The following is a 16,372-nucleotide window of genomic DNA, read 5'->3' on the forward strand; positions in this document are numbered from 1 at the left end:
CTTTGGTAATCAAAGTTCCCCCAAACCAATTTTTATTACTAAAATTTCTTCTTTGGGGCAAAATTTTTTAAGCAAAACTCTCCAACTCTCTTCCACTCTTTCATTTCAAAATTACACTTGAAGAGAGTATATTTATTTTTGGGCATTTATTTTTACATGCTTACTCTCACTTATTATTTATTTTTGAAAATCCTTTTTAAAAGTATAGCTTTGGTTTCTCTTGGTTATTTCATTCATAAATATTTTTAGGAGAAATTATTTGCAGCACAAATATTTTATTGAGTTTAAATTCCTAGATACTCCAAAAGTTCTTTATTTACAAAAATATTTATAGGAGAACATAATACTCATATTTTCATATATTTTATTTGTGCAAATATTATTTGATAAACACCCTTACTCTACTGAGCAAAATGCATATTATTAGAGAGTGCATGTATTGAGCTTAAATGTATACATCTCTACTTCTATTTAGAAGCATTTTTATATGTACAAAAATGAGTTTTAATGTATTGGTTGGGTTCAGCCCGAAAATTGAATTTGGTAGTCTCAACCTCGTAAGTAAGACAAGTTGGGCTTAGCCATGTAATTGAGCTGGGGAATGTCCACCCTGGAAGGACATTGTAAACGGTTTCTGCTCCACCCGTAAGTGAGCAGGGTTAGTGGAATCCTTGGGGGGTATGCCCAAGGTCGGGATGTAGGCTGGTTTGGCTGAACCTCGATAACAAATATCGTGTGTGTCTCTCTCTTGCTATCTCATTTAAATTTCCGTACTTAAATTTCTCTATGTGTATGCTTGTTCATTTACTATTACAATTATTTGCATGCACACACTTAAATTAAATGAGATATATTGCACACTTGTATGCCTGCACTCATGGTTTAATTATTTTACATACACGTTTGTATTATGAATGAGATATGATTTGTGATGAATCGGAGAAATGTTTAAATTAGTCAAAAAGTTTTTAAAACCCAATTCACCCCCCTCTTGGGATCACACCAATTCCAACATATTTGTATTTCCACATTGAGTACACTCACTCCCATTAGATTGACCCTTGGGTTTTGAGGATGACCTTGACTTCACCAATGTTTTTGATTGATTTGATTTCATTCCTTTGATGGCCATAACAGCACCACTAGCAACAACCTCTGCTCTGATGCCATCAAAGATTGTCGAACATCCTCCCTTCAAACGTGAACATACACCTGCTTAATTGTAGGGAAAGGCTTCAACTGTAAAACATCACTTCGAATATTATCTAGCCCATCTATAAAAATGTAGACCCTGTCCTCCTGTAGGATTGAGTTGTATTTTTGTATGTCAGTTGCACATCCCATTATATTAGGGTGACGAAAATCAATCTTTTGCAACAAACCTTGTAGATCATTATATTATTTCTTAATAGATCCGCCTACTTGTCTCATATGGGATACACGACGCCAGAGATCATATACTTGCAAGGCATCAATTCCATCAAAGTATGTTGTACTAGCAGAGTCCCATACCTGTTTAGTCATTGGGAAGAGAATGAAGTTCATGACTAGGGAATAGTCCATTGAGTTGATCGACCACCCTTCCAACATGGCATTCTTAGTTCGCCATTTGCAAAATGATGGGTCTGTTTCTAGTGGCTGGGGATAGTCCCTATTGATATATCCTAGTTTTTCTTTGCCTGAGATGTACATCTCAACAACCTAGGACCATAATGCATAGTTTGAACCATCCAACTTATTGCTTATTGGAACTGTCAGGGAATTGGTGATGGGCGATGGTGAAGAGATCTGGGCTCTGTCATTTTTGTTGTTAAATTGTCAAGGATGTATTCAATTAAGATGGTGGAGTCAACCATGGATTTCGAGCAGTTTGGATCCCTTCTTGATAAAGACATAGGAACCCAAGATCATGCTTTGATACCATGTCAAATAGTGATTTTAGTGTATTCATTCCATAGAACAAATTACAAGGTACATAGATACAAGGAGGTATTTTAGGATGCTATTCTTTGCATGTACAATATCTACGACTAAAATCATGGCTGACCCTTGAATAAAGGAACTTCTATAGCTAAGGTTTCTATAACTTGCTATTCTAATGACTCACACCAACATATACATCTATATTTTAGGTCTCAAGTTCAAAAAAAAATAAAAAATCTCAAGAGGTCGTAAGTGTGTAGATAGGAGATAAGTTATCAGTTATTGTATAGTCAAAGCTAGTTTGGGACTCTATGAACCAAAAAGCATAAGAATTATTAATATTCTCATGCAAAAAATATCATAATTAGTGATATTTGCATGTGAGGATGCGACATGTGTCCCATGTTCAATCAACACATTTGCATATTGAAACATAACATTAAAAACAATGGATAGTCATACCTTGTTAAATGCATTATAACACTCACAATACAACCTTTAATTTCTACACGACATAGAATAAAGAGAGAATGATTGTTTCTTTTTTACCCAACTTAAAGTAGTCGGAAATGAGAGTGGGGCTAATTGATGAAGAGTAAAGAACCTAGGCTTTGCCCTTATATGGCCTTGTCAAACAACACAACTAGACAACTTATCATAGGTTAGGCTAGACAAACACATTCCACCAAATCCACTTGAGGTCGGTCATTCCTTGAGAAAGTAAAACCGACCCTAAAAGCTTGGATAACTTGGTACACACTTGCTTACATCCCATGGAAGGCTAGCTGAGCACAACTAATTTGCTAGTGTAACATATGATATGTTAAGAGTTATGGCTCTCATGGTGGATTTATTAAACTATTTGGAGCCAGGTCCACGATTTATGGTCATTACCAAAATAAGAAATGGGTTGAAACCAAAAAAAAGCAAAAAAATATTCTAGCATGAAAGATATGAAATTTGTTCCAAGTCACTGTTAGACTAAGCACCTATGTAATATACTTAGGTATTAGAGAGCTGTCACTAGAATTGTTGTCTACTCAAGTGGAGTGACTGATCCAAGTACAAAAAGTTAGAAGAAGAACTATTTCATTGATGTGGATGATCCTTGCAACATCAACTAGGATATATTATTATTGTTCTAAAACACTTAGAAAAAGTGCAAGAGATGTATCAGAGGTGTGTCCAAAATATTTTTAAAAATTTTGCCAAAAAATTCTCTAAAAACTATTTAAAATAAAACATATTTTAAAATTAGGACAAAAGATGCTGACCTCCTTTGAGGTTTGACCAAAAAGACCCTAATTCTCCCTTAAGTTTTCAAAAATCTCACAGATCTCCCTTGAAATTTTAAGAATTTTACAAATCTCCTCTAAATTTTCAAGAATTGCACAAATAAAATTGCAAAAAAGATGAAAACTTTCCCTTTTATTTTGCAAAAAAAACAAAGCAAGACTTTTGAGGGGCAGGATTGTCCTCGAAAATAAAATATCAGAGGAGGTCTATGAGATTTTTGAAATCTTAGGGGAAGTTTGTGACATTTTTGAAATCCCAGAAAAAGTTAGCGTCTTTTTATCAAAATTCAGGTGGAAGTTAGTATCTTTTGTCCTTAAAATTATAAATGTATTTATAAAATGTGAATCATATCAATAGAATGTGTGAGAAGTGTAAGAGAAGGCATTTGAAAAATTATATTTGAATCAAGTTCCTTGAAAGCTCTACATTTTGTAAATTATTGCAAGTTTCAAATCCACCCTCTTTGGGATATAAGTGAGGATATCAAGCATTTTCAATGATTTGGTTGGTAGTTGAGTTTTATTCACTTGCTTAGTGGAGGAAATCAATGTGCAATTTTTTCTTTTTATCAAATTAGATCCTTAAAACTGCTAATAAAGTGACAGATTTAGCAATACATCTAAACAAATTATATTCTTTATTGTTAGCTTATTAAATTGGATAAGCCATTTTTTTCATTATACAGAAAAAGTGTTGAAAAAAAAAAAAATAGTATGATTATGAAGAAGTCAACATAACCCCACCCTAAAATCAAAACAATTAAAGTATTCTCATTAAATTCAAATTATAATTATCAAAACATGTGCTTGGCTCTCAATGATGGCTTCTTAAACAAAAATTGAACTAAAAAAGGATCTTACTAGTGAGCACCCAAATGTTTTAGAGAGCTTACATATTTTTTTTAAAAATTCTAAATTTAAATTTGTATACATTTGAAGAAAAATTTAATACAATTTTTGTAATTTGTACATTGTGCTAAAGAACTGAGCTTATGGATATGATTTTTTTTTTTTTTTTTAGTGCAAACTTATGAGTGTGATTGTTTTAGTATCGTTGGTTCAATTTCAGGTAAATACACTCACGGAACCAGCGGTACCTGTGGATGGTGAGAATTTACTTAATGAGTCAGTGAGAAATATGGATGGTGAGAGTTCGCTTTGTAAGTCAGCAGGGACCGTTGATGATAATGAAGATGTGTTACAGGAGTCGGGTTGGCTGAACGTCCAATAAATGCATGAAAGCCGTGTCCGTATCTGGATTTTGTCTTGATTAGAGAGATCTGGAGGTAAAAAACGCTGATTCGTAGGTTTGGTGCTGCACTAGGGGGTCCGAAGGGCTCGTTAGTGGCTGAAGTTGTTATCTAATTAAAAAAAAAAACAAAAACCGGACAGTTGAATTTAAGTTTGATATTACACTCCATGCCATGCCGTGTGGGCCTAACGGAAAAAGAGAAAAAACCAAAAAATAAAGGACCACAACTAAGGGAGGAACCTAAAAACTGTTGACTGTATGCGGTGGCGAATAGGGTAATGGGAAAGAATGGGAAGGAGAAGCAGAGACACTCGCGGAAGCCTCCTCGCGGCGGAGGAGCTTCTTACTATTCCCAACAGGACGAAGAAGAAGAAGACGACGACTACCCCTATAATGGTAATGAGCAACAACTTTCCACTATCTCTAAAGAAGAAGAAGAAGAAGAAGAAGAAGAAGAAGAAAACGAAGACGAAAATGATATAAACTCACCAATGGATGTTCCATCGAAGTTTCTTCTCTATCAGCAGTCTGTGCAGGTGACCCGTCGCCTAAAAACTTCATAAATTTTTGAAAGCTAATATTTTTGAAAGCGGAATCATGGTTCGGGTTAATTTGTCATCTCTTGGCGTTCTGCAGTCACCGAAAGGAGATATAAGCTACATGCTGAAGTTCTTTCTGATGTATGTGGGTGGAAGGCTGCCTCTCCATCTACAGGAAGATTTTTGTGGGACTGCTCTTCTTAGGTACTTAAAACTGTACTCTGTTTGTCTCGAGGGTCTGATTGGCTTTTCTGGGGGTTTGAATGACAACTTAATTTTGTGTCACCGCTTCTTTTTTTTTTAGGTGAAATATCGTCACCACTTCAGATTTTCAGTTTATATGTTCGTTTCCATTCCAGGACTGGTTTAATTGTAATGAAAAAGAAATCAAATTATCACACGTACAGAAAACCTCGTTTTTGGATTAATTTACTGCAGATGTATTATTATTATTATTATTATTATTCAGCTCAGTTGCTTCGTTTTATTGTGCTTTATGGCGAGAGTTTAATTTCTGTTAAAGCTTCATATATATTGTTGGTCCACAACTTAAAAGCTTAAGATTTTAGGTAAGGTAGTAAATCTAACAAGCTTGTTTGCTGGTTTATTTTCTTGTGCATGGTTTGTTGAGTTAATGGGCAATTGAAGGCCAGCTTGTTTGATTAAGCACCCAACCGAACAATATGCGTGGTGGCAAACATAATTCTTAAATGAATATAAGCATGTGTACATAGTAGTGCAGCCCATTGCTTGATCAGCTTGTGATCTAATGGTCTGTTTCTAGATTTTTGATAGCTGTAGGAGGACTATGATTTAATGATTTCTACAAAGCAATCTGCAACATTTGTCTCATGCAATTTAGCTTGAAATGCATGTAGAAAAGGAAAAAATGTATCTAGGTTGGCATGCTTTGGATTTTAAATATGCTATTTTGCCATAAATTCTACAGATATGGTTTCATTGATGTTCTAAATTGGGATAGTTGACAAGTATGGTTCGGTATCTTATGGTTGTTGCCTTACTGTTCAATATTCAGTTACTAATGAATGTGGATAATATTTTTGCATTTAATTTGTTTCTTATTTGTAATACTTGATGTAGTTTGAAAGAGTTAAAGCACACTTAGTTCATGTATTTGGCAGTACGGAATGGCTCCGTGGGGACCCACGACGGACTGCTGTTGGACTTGATTTGGACATTGACGCCCTAAATTGGTGCATGGAAAACAATGTAAAGAAAGTTGGGGCTGATGGATTTTCTAGAATATCCCTGCTTCATGGGAATGTATTGCACCCACTTGAGGCCACGCTACTCAAATTCGAGCCTGAAAACCTCATCAGAAATATCTCATTGGAAGGTATTGAAGGTGATCCAGAGACTGTCCCATTGGAATCTGCAATGCATGTTTACCCCAGCACTTCTACTGATGATAGATGCATGAATAACTTCCCACTACGTGCAAGAGACATTGTGTGCGCTTTCAACTACAGTAGTTGTTGTCTCCATAGACGTGGAGACCTGATTTTGTATTTCAAGCATGTCCTTAATGCCTTGTCCAAGAAAGGTGGTATATTTGTGATGGATCTATATGGTGGTACATCATCAGAGTGCAAGCTAAAGCTTCAAAGGAGGTTTCCGCACTTCACGGTATTGTCATTTTGCTCCAAAGATTTGAAAAATAGTGTAATATCAGTTTGAAGAAAAATTATCCAATCACACGGATTGCCATCCATTCTCTGTGCATATTCAGGTCTAGAGGAAGAGACAATTTTATAGTGGTTGATTAGCTTCTTGTCCACCAAGAACCTTGGTATTTTTAACTAGGACAGGAGGTGCCTAATGAATACAAGGAGACAAAATAATAAAATTCTATGTGATACTATCATGGATGAATAATGATCGAATTCTATTGCATAGGCCATGACAACTCAAATTGAGCCTTCCAAACTTCATCACTTACCATATGCAGTCCATTTCATTTCTCAATTGGGAGATCTACGTTGATACTTGTTAAAATGTCAACCTAGAATATCTTTGTAAATAAAAAACAAATTAGGAAAGTGAGTAATTAGTGAGTAATTATGGGGGATTTGATTTCATTTAATAGGAAATTATTTCCTTGATTAGAATAGGTTATTGTATTATATATTGGATTGTACGTAAGAACAAAATTAATAAAAGAAATATTTTTTCCAATCTTTTCTTCTTTCATGGTATCAGAGCTAGGGTTTCTTAAACCCAGCTAAAACAATGGCTGACAGTAGAGATTCTATCTATGCCACAAACATCATCGGTGATTCAGAGGTTACGTCCGGTGGGAGTTTGAATGATAACACAGTTTTTCCATTTTCACTGGAAAAATTAAACGGAAAAAATTTCCGTGAATGGGCTCAGTCCATTAAACTAGTAATTGAGGGAAAAGGAAAGATTGGTTACCTTACCGGTGAGCGAAGGAAACCAGATCCATCCGACGCCGTCGCCTTGCAAAGATGGAGGTCCGAAAATTTTATGATCACGGCTTGGCTCGTCAATTCAATGCAACCATCAATTGGAAAAATTTATTTGTTTTTGCTGACGGCGAAGGAGGTCTGGGAAGCCGTACGCGAGACGTACTCTAATGGCGAGAGTTACTCTCAAATCTTCGACATCAAGACCCGATTGTGGCAGATGAGGCAAGGCGAGAGAGGGGTTACCGAGTATTTCATGGAGATGAGTCATCTCTGGCAGGAGCTCGATCTGAGCATCGATGAAGAGTGGGAGTGCTCCGGCGATAGCACGCGATACCGAAGGAGGCTCGAAAACGAGAGGGTCTTCGAGTTTCTTGCCGGCCTGAATCGAGAGCTCGACGACGTGAGAGGACGGATCCTTGGTTGGCGCCCTCTCCCTTCAACCCGAGAAGTTTTCGCAGAGGTCAGGCGTGAGGAGAACAGGAGACGGGTAATGTTGCGACCCCAAAATGATTCCGCTGGGCTGGACCCGACTGCACGTGGATCTGCCCAAAAATTAGATGGGCCCCACACCGGGCCGGACGCTTCAGCCCTTGCATTAAAAGGCCCAGGAGGACCTAGTCAACAACCACAAAGAGGTAAAATGTGGTGTGAACATTGTCGAAAAACAGGTCATTCAAAAAATACCTGCTGGGAGATTCATGGAAAACCGGCAGACTGGAAACCGAGACAATACCACAAAAATCGTGGGTAGCAGGCCAACACTGGCGGGTCAAATGAAAGATCACAAGGAGAGAACAATGATACCCCATCCGGCAGTGTATTTAGTCTTGAACAGTTGGATCAGTTATATAAGATGTTTTCATCAATGCAAACATCGGGTCAGTCTTCCTCTGGTTCTGGCTCATCGAGATAATCATCTGACAGCTTTAAAAACCACATCTTGTTACAAATGCCCTTGGATAATTGATTCGGGTGCGTCCGATCATATGACTGGGTCATATCAATATTTTTCATCCTACTCCCCATATGCCGGGAATTTGAAGGTAAAAATTGCAGATGGATCTCTCTCACCAGTTGCTGGAAAAGGAAGTATTTGCATATCTGATTCTTTAACTTTACAATCAGTCTTACATGTCCCCAAGTTATCCTGCAATCTGTTATCTATCAGTCAGTTAACAAAAGACTCAAATTGTTCCGCTAAATTTGTTTCCTCCCATTGTGTTTTTCAGGACCTATCATCGGGGAAGACGATTGGCACTGCTAAAGCGTATGAGGGACTTTACTACTTTGAGGAGGCAAGTTTGAGTGAATTATGTAATACTGCAATTTGTGATTCTGCATCTACTTCTAAAAATAGTGAACTTTTGTTATGGCATTCATGGATGGGTCATCCCAATTTTCAACATTTAAAACGTTTGTTTCCTTCTCTTTGTTCAAATAAAATGGCTTCTGAGTTTCAATGTGAAGTATGTGAACTTGCTAAACATCGTCGTACTTCGTTTCCATCATCCATATACAAACCATCTTGCCTATTTGCTATGTTTCACAGTGATGTATGGGGTCCCTCACGTTCCCTAAATCGCACCTATACAAAATGGTTTGTGACCTTTATCGATGACCATACTCGTCTTTGTTGGGTCTACTTACTGAAAGACAAAACTGAAGTCCGTTCCATTTTTATCAATTTTCATACCATGATTCATACACAGTTCCAGACTCATATTCAAATCCTACGTACTGATAATGGTATGGAATATTTCAATACCATCCTGGGAACTTATCTTCAAGATCACGGGATTGTTCATCAAAGTTCTTGTGTGGATACCCCTCAACAAAATGGGGTTGCTGAACGAAAAAATAGACATATACTTGAAGTCGCCCAAGCTTTAATGTTTATTACCCACATGAAACATTATTTTTGGGGCGATGCCATTTTAACAGCCACACATCTCATTAATAGAATGCCAAGTCGAGTACTCTCATTTGTCACTCCTCTACAGAAATTTCAGGAAAACTTTCCTAACTCTCGATTCCCTTCCAGTCTCCCACTGAAAATTTTTGGCTGTACTGCGTTTGTTCATGTCCATGCACACCACCGCGATAAATTGGATCCTCGTGCCATTAAATGTGTTTTCATTGGTTATTCACCTACCCAAAAAGGCTACAAATGCTATGACCTGGTCTCAAAACGACTGTTCGTTAGTCTTGATGTTACCTTTTTTGAAACCACTCCTTATTTCTCAAAGTCCTCTCTTCAGGGGGAGAAATGGAGGAGTGAAGATCGGTTCTTTGATCCTTTTACTTTTGAATCTGCGGTTACTCCAGTTACTTCATTCCCTGGCCCGTCTATTGAGTCTTCCATTACAGTACTTCCTGATCTGCCAAACACAATTGAACACTTACCCTCAGGGGGAGATGCATGAGAACAAAATAACGTAGACATACTGGTTTACTCAAGAAAGCCGAAAACAAAGGAGAAGGAGAACCTTATATCTGAAGCACCAATAGTGTTGGACCTGGTGATGGCTCCGAATAATCATGATCTGGTAATTGAGTCTTCTTCTGACAATTCTGCACCTGATGATATCAATCTACCTATTGCAATCAGAAAACAAACCAGGTCGTGTACTCAATATCTTTGGTCGAAATACATGTCGTATAAAAGCTTGTCTACAAGATATCGTGCATTTGTCTCTAATCTGGACAGGACGAAAGTACCAAAATCCATTTAGGAAGCTTTAGAAATACCAGAATGGAGAGAGGCAGTCTTGGAAGAAATGCGAGCCCTAGAAAAAAATGGAACTTGGAAGTTGATAGATCTATCGAAAGGGAAGAAGCCAGTAGGTTGTAAATGGGTTTTCACAGTGGAATGTAAATTTGATGGAACAGTTGAAAGATATAAAGCTAGACTTGTTGCAAAAGGCTTTACACAGACCTACGACATTGACTATACTGAGACATTTGCACCAGTGGCAAACTTAAATACAGTTCAGGTTCTCTTGTCCCTGGCAGCCAATTTAGATTGGCCACTACAACAGCTTGATATCAAAAGTGCTTTCTTAAATGGAGAATTAGAAGAAGAAATTTACATGACTATACCACCAGGATTCAGTAGAACAGGTGAAGAAGACAGAGTGTGTAAACTAAAGAAATCATTATATGGCCTCAAACAATCTCCAAGAGCGTGGTTCAACAGATTTGCAAAGGTACTAAAGAATCAAGAGTATCGACAAGGGCAATCAGACCATACACTATTCTTCCAACAGTCTCAAGGAGGTAAGAAAACAATTCTAATAGTGTATGTTGATGATATAATTTTTACTGGTGATGATACTGTAGAAATGGAGAGATTGAAGAAGGTTCTGGCTACTGAATTTGAAGTTAAAGACTTGGGACAAATGTGGTATTTCTTGGGCATGGAAGTGGCAAGAACAAAAAAGGGGATTAGTGTTTCTCAACGAAAGTATGTTACTGACCTCCTAGTTGAAACTGGCATGCTAGGGTGCAAACCCAGCGAAACCCCGATAGAAACAGTAAAGAGGGTTGAAGATTGTGGAAAACCAGTAGAAAAGGAGAGGTATCAGAGATTGGTTGGCAAACTGATCTACCTATCACATACTAGACCAGATATTGCATTTGCAGTTAGTGTAGTAAGTCAACACATGCACTCACCAAAGGAAGTTCACTTCGATGCCGTATACAAGATCCTTAGATACCTCAAGGGATCCCTAGGAAGAGGACTCTTCTTCAAGAAATGTGAGAGCAAGGAAATAGAGATCTTTACAGATGCAGATTGGGCAGGATCAGTGGAAGATAGAAGGTCCACCATAGGATATTGTACATTCGTTTGGGGAAATCTCGTGACTTGGAGAAGCAAAAAACAGAATGTGGTGGCTCGTAGTAGTGCTGAAGCTGAATTCAGGGCAATCGCTCAAGGGATTTGTGAAGGATTATGGTTACGAAAACTATTGGAGGAATTACGGGTACTGGTAAACCTTCCTATCAAACTCTACAGTGACAATAAGGCAGCTATTAGCATCTCTCTTAATCCAGTCCAACATGACAGGACTAAACATGTGGAGGTAGATAGACACTTCATCAAAGAAAAAATTGAAGAGGGAATTATATGTATGACTTATGTACCAACCAAGGAACAAACTGCAAATATTCTCACTAAAGGCTTGGGACGACAGAGTTTTGATGATCTTATTAACAAGTTGGAGATGATTAACATTTATGATCCAACTTGAGGGGGAGTGTTAAAATGTCAACCTAGAATATCTTTGTAAATAAAAAACAAATTAGGAAAGTGAGTAATTAGTGAGTAATTATGGGGGATTTGATTTCATTTAATAGGAAATTATTTCCTTGATTAGAATAGGTAATTGTGTTATATATTGGATTGTACGTAAGAACAAAATTAATAAAAGAAATATTTTTTCCAATCTTTTCTTCTTTCAATACTATTGATTAAGGCATCTTTATTTATTTGATTCTTTTTCTTCCTTCTCTTCTTCTTCCTCTTCCCTTTCAAGTGCAACGGTAAGGTTGTTGCCGTGTGACCTGGAGGTCATGGGTTCGAGGCGTGGAGACAGCCTCCTGCAAACATGTAAGGTAAGGCTGCGTACTATAGATCCATTGTGGTCCACCCTTTCCCTAGACCCCGCATACATAGGAGTTTTGTGCACTAGGCTGCCCTTTTATATTCTTTTAATAGTCCATGCACTAAGATATTGCTTAAATGAAAATTTTCTGAACAGAAGCTTATCAAATTCTCTTAACTTTATTTTCATCGTAGTTAAATAATAGCTAACAAGAATACAACAGCAGAGAGAAGATAATGCGAGATGAGGAGCACAAGCATAGTGTGTACCATATTTTCTAGTATTGATGAATACGAACGTGATTTTGTCTAAAACTCATCTCAGTTCTATTCTCAGTATCCTATTTTTATTTTCATTGGCTGCAGTATTGGATGATATTATTTCTCTTAGTCAGTCTGCTTTTATAGGTGATGGACAGATTCTATATGCAGTCTTGATAGAAAATGAGGTGGTTGAAGCTGTTGTTTGAACGAAAAAGAGAGGTCTAGTGTTGAATTGGACTTTGAAAAAGCTTATGATAGGGCAAGCTGGAGTTTCTTGGACAAGGTTATGGATGGAAAAGGTTTTGGTTTGAGGTGGAGGAAATGGATTTAGGGGTGTTTATCTTCTATGGCCATTTTGGTCTTAGTGAACAAGGAGGCTAAGTCATGGTTTTGTGCGTCAATGGGTCTAAGACAAGGAGATCATCTTTCTCATTTTTCTTTTACTATTGTGGTTGATGCTATGAGTTGGATGATTGATATAGGAATTGATGGAGGTTTGGTGGATGGGCTTAAGGTAGGGTATGAGGATAGTACCATATCATATCTACAATTTGCAGATGATACCATTCTTTTCCTTTTAGATAAAGTGTTGGGGTTGAAAATAACTATTTAAGAGTGATATGTTGGATCTAGGTGTTAATGTGGATCCTTTTATTAGGCTAGTAGGTTGTGCCATTTTGATTTGGCCTATTACCTATTTAGGTGTTCCTTTAGGAGGTAACCCCAATGTTGACTCTTCCTAGGACCTGTTTTTAAGAGAGTGGCTAGGGGATCGGATGGGCGGAAAGGAGCATTCTTCACTTCAGGGGGTTTGTATTACTTTTGTCCATACTTTTCTGTCCTACATCTCTTGTGAGAGAGGCGGGGGAGGCTTGAGAAGTTGATGAGGGGTTTTTTGTGGTTGAGTGGTGGTGAGGGTAGTAGAAACGATCTTTTAGGTTGGGAGATTGTGAGTAGATACGAAAGGTGGGAGGCTCGGGTCTAGGTAATTTGGATTTGGTGCCAATATATTTCTTTGATGGGAAATAGTTGTGACATTTTCCTTTAGAACCTAGTTCTCTTTGGCATAAGATAATTCGTAGTAAATTTGGTTTAGCACAGTATGGGTGGGATGCTAAAGTGAAAGTTAATATTTCTTATTTGAGTCGATGGAAGTTTGTGACTCGGATCATTTTCTTCCTAAAGTCCAGTACATAGTGGGTGGTTGGATGAGAATTTGTTTTCGTTAGGACCTTTGGATTTTTTTTTTTTGGGGGGGGGGGGGGACACCCTTGGCTCTTGCATATCCATGTCTCTTCTAGTTATGAAATTTTCATTATACTCTGATTTCTTTTCTTCTTTTACAAGAGGATGGGCATTATTGGGACTTCCATTTCATGAGAGACCTTAATGATAGAGAAATTAATGAGTTGGTTCTATTGACAACTTGATGGACACTTTTCATGTTTATATGGGGAGTGCTAAAATAGTTTGGAACTTAGATACTTCTGGGGAATTCTCTTGTAAGTCCTTTTCCTATCTAGCTCGTGATCCTAATGTGGTCCCTTTTGTCCTGTACTCTTTGATTTGGAAAGCTAAAAGTTCCTAAATAAAAGCTTTTATTTGGACTGCAGTACTTGAGAAAATAAATTCCAATAGTTTGCTTCAAAAGAGAAGATCTAATATAATAACACTCTGCTGCCTGTTTGTTCTATTTTTTGAGAAGTTAGGAGACTTGCTCGCATTTTTTCTCCTTTGCCCTTTCACCCTAGCCATTTGGAATAAATTATTTGGTATTTTTGTTGAAAACTGGGTTTGCTCCTCCAAATTGAAGCCTTTTGGTGCTATTATGTTTAGGGGATCTGGCAAGGGAAAGGATAGGAAAGTTTCGTGGCAGTGCACTAGTATAGCTATCATTTGGTGTGTTTGGTTAAGAAAAATGCTGGAATTTTCAAAGATATTGCTACCACTTGCAATTTGCTTTGGAGTAGTGTGGTTTATCTTGCGTTGCTGCAGTGGTCAACAAATGTTTTTTTTTTTTTGACATGTTCCTTTGGAAGACTTACAGCAGGGTGTGTTGGCTGCTTCATTGAGTTGTTTTCTGTTCCAACACACACCCCCCCCCCCCCTTTTTTTTTTTTTGTTGTTGACCTTGCAGCTGGTTTTTTTGTTTAAATGAAGGATTTCTTACTCTGCTTGTTTCATTTTTCCTTTTCCCTTTTTTGTTGTTGTATATTCTTTTCTCTTTTAATACAATTCTTTATATATAGAAAAACCATTCCAGTTCTTGCTTTATTTATTTGACCGATTTATGATTAATCTTTTAACGTGAGATTTTTTCTGCTGTTGGTTACCTGCTATTGCCCTTCCTTTAGTCTGGCCATCTTTTTGTCTTGCTCCATCTTGTGTCTATCTTTTAAGGACTAAATCTTTATTTGTCCTTGGAACAATAGCGTATATCAAACCAGCTGAGAGACCAAACGTCTCCTAGATATGTTTATGCCTACTGCATGTATGTACTTTAAACTCGTATGTTGATGTGACTGCATTGCTTACTTTCTGCATTGTTATAAATGTGCATTACCCATTTGATCAGGTTCAACCTCTTTTAATTTCAATTACTGATCTATTGAATAATTGCAAGCCACTATTATCTGTCATCTGTGACTCATCTACATGTCTATAATTGATAATTGATATTGGCCTGGATTTTATTTTATTTTTCTTGAAAATATACAGTATATCTGGGAGCAAGCTGAATTTGACATCATCCAGCGCAGGACAAGAATTAGCCTCCATTACCATCTTCAAAAGCAGCAGAAGAGACTTCGCCATGCATTTTCATACAGCTGGAGACTGTAAGTTGTGTAATCTTCTTGTGAAATGCATCCTCTATCCAGCCATAATTAATTTTCTTCATGTCGCATTGATATTTCCTGTTTTTGGTGGAATGTGAAAACATAAGATGTCTGCTTGTGTGTTCAGGTGGTCATTGCCCGAGATCAAAGACTGCTTAGAAGAGGTGGGATTTCAATCTGTCCATTTTTGGATACAGCAGATGCCAGACACCAAAGAAAACAGGAGTGCGGAGGGCTTTGGCATTGGACGAGAAGTGAAATATGAAGAGGTTACAAGTTTCCAACAACAGGATGCATGGAATGCATATATTGTGGGTGTTGCAAAGAAATTCCCCACTTCCACCTCGTGATATTTGATGCCGTGGTATATTAATTGTGACTGCAGAAGATTATGCAACTGCGAGCTGCCATTGTGGAATTGAACTTTGATACCTTCTATGAGTTAATAGTCTTCTGTAGTTGGCCTGTAGGTGTCAAAACTCCATGTTCTTGATGGTGCCATTTTAACCAAACCCTTCAGTCCTTCACTAAATTATTCCAAATTAGTCCAACCTGTAGTAAACTGGAATTTAACTTAACTCATTATGGTTTCATTTGCTCTGTTGCAGGCCAGAACAATCTTAATTCTGTGTTGGCATTTTTATCTGCTAGATATAGAAATGAACACGTTCTTTTGAGATCACCATGTTGGGCACCTTGCATAGTTGCATCCATGTTGGATGATAGAACCCTTGCCAGTGATCTTCATATATTGTATGCTCATCTATAAGAAAGCTTTGTACTCTATTGATTTCAGATGCTTGCTCATGAGTCTATGTTTGGATTTGGAAGTTAGGGAGACAGCTAAGGAAGATGAGGACAAAGGGATTTGGTATTGCTAAATATGAAATATGAAAGATTACACTGTTGAATGAGATTACAGTAAGGAAATTATCACGAAATTTTCCAAAAAGTTATGAGAAACAAAATAGAAAAAAAAAATGTACGCCAAAGAAAAAATAATCACACGTACAAGATAATAGTTACGTGATTCGGTAATTTGCTTACGTCCACAGGGTTGCAAAAATTTCACTATTATCAGGAAAAAATATAGTGCGGCAGTACAATTTTTCTTCTCTCTATGGTTTAGGCCTAAGCTTTCGTTCCATGAACTAAGCCTTAGTAAAAAATCTCCTATTAAAAAAAAAAATCACGCAACATTATACTGAA

At 37.3% G+C, this 16,372-nt stretch overlaps 1 protein-coding gene across 1 annotated transcript; it reads left to right on the forward strand.

Annotated features, from left to right (window-relative positions):
• The first annotated feature begins 4,687 nt into the window (after positions 1 to 4,687).
• LOC131149184 (uncharacterized) lies at positions 4,688 to 15,958 on the forward strand. Its single transcript, XM_058099371.1, has 5 exons — positions 4,688 to 5,006; positions 5,107 to 5,213; positions 6,152 to 6,656; positions 15,045 to 15,163; positions 15,291 to 15,958. Exons 1-5 carry the CDS (start codon positions 4,749 to 4,751, stop codon positions 15,511 to 15,513), a joined length of 1,212 nt encoding a protein of 403 aa, XP_057955354.1. The 5' UTR covers positions 4,688 to 4,748; the 3' UTR covers positions 15,514 to 15,958.
• The last annotated feature ends 414 nt before the right edge of the window (positions 15,959 to 16,372 follow it).

This window comes from Malania oleifera, chromosome 2, assembly GCF_029873635.1.
Source record: "Malania oleifera isolate guangnan ecotype guangnan chromosome 2, ASM2987363v1, whole genome shotgun sequence".
NCBI lineage: Eukaryota > Viridiplantae > Streptophyta > Magnoliopsida > Santalales > Ximeniaceae > Malania > Malania oleifera.

Coding starts and splice junctions, on each gene's coding strand:
- LOC131149184 (XM_058099371.1), top strand. CDS start 4,749: ATGGGAAAGAATGGGAAGGAGAAGCAGAGACACTCGCGGAAGCCTCCT. Junction 5,214..6,151: donor TGTGGGACTGCTCTTCTTAG/GTACTTAAAACT, acceptor TGTATTTGGCAG/TACGGAATGGCTCCGTGGGG. Junction 6,657..15,044: donor GGAGGTTTCCGCACTTCACG/GTATTGTCATTT, acceptor GAAAATATACAG/TATATCTGGGAGCAAGCTGA.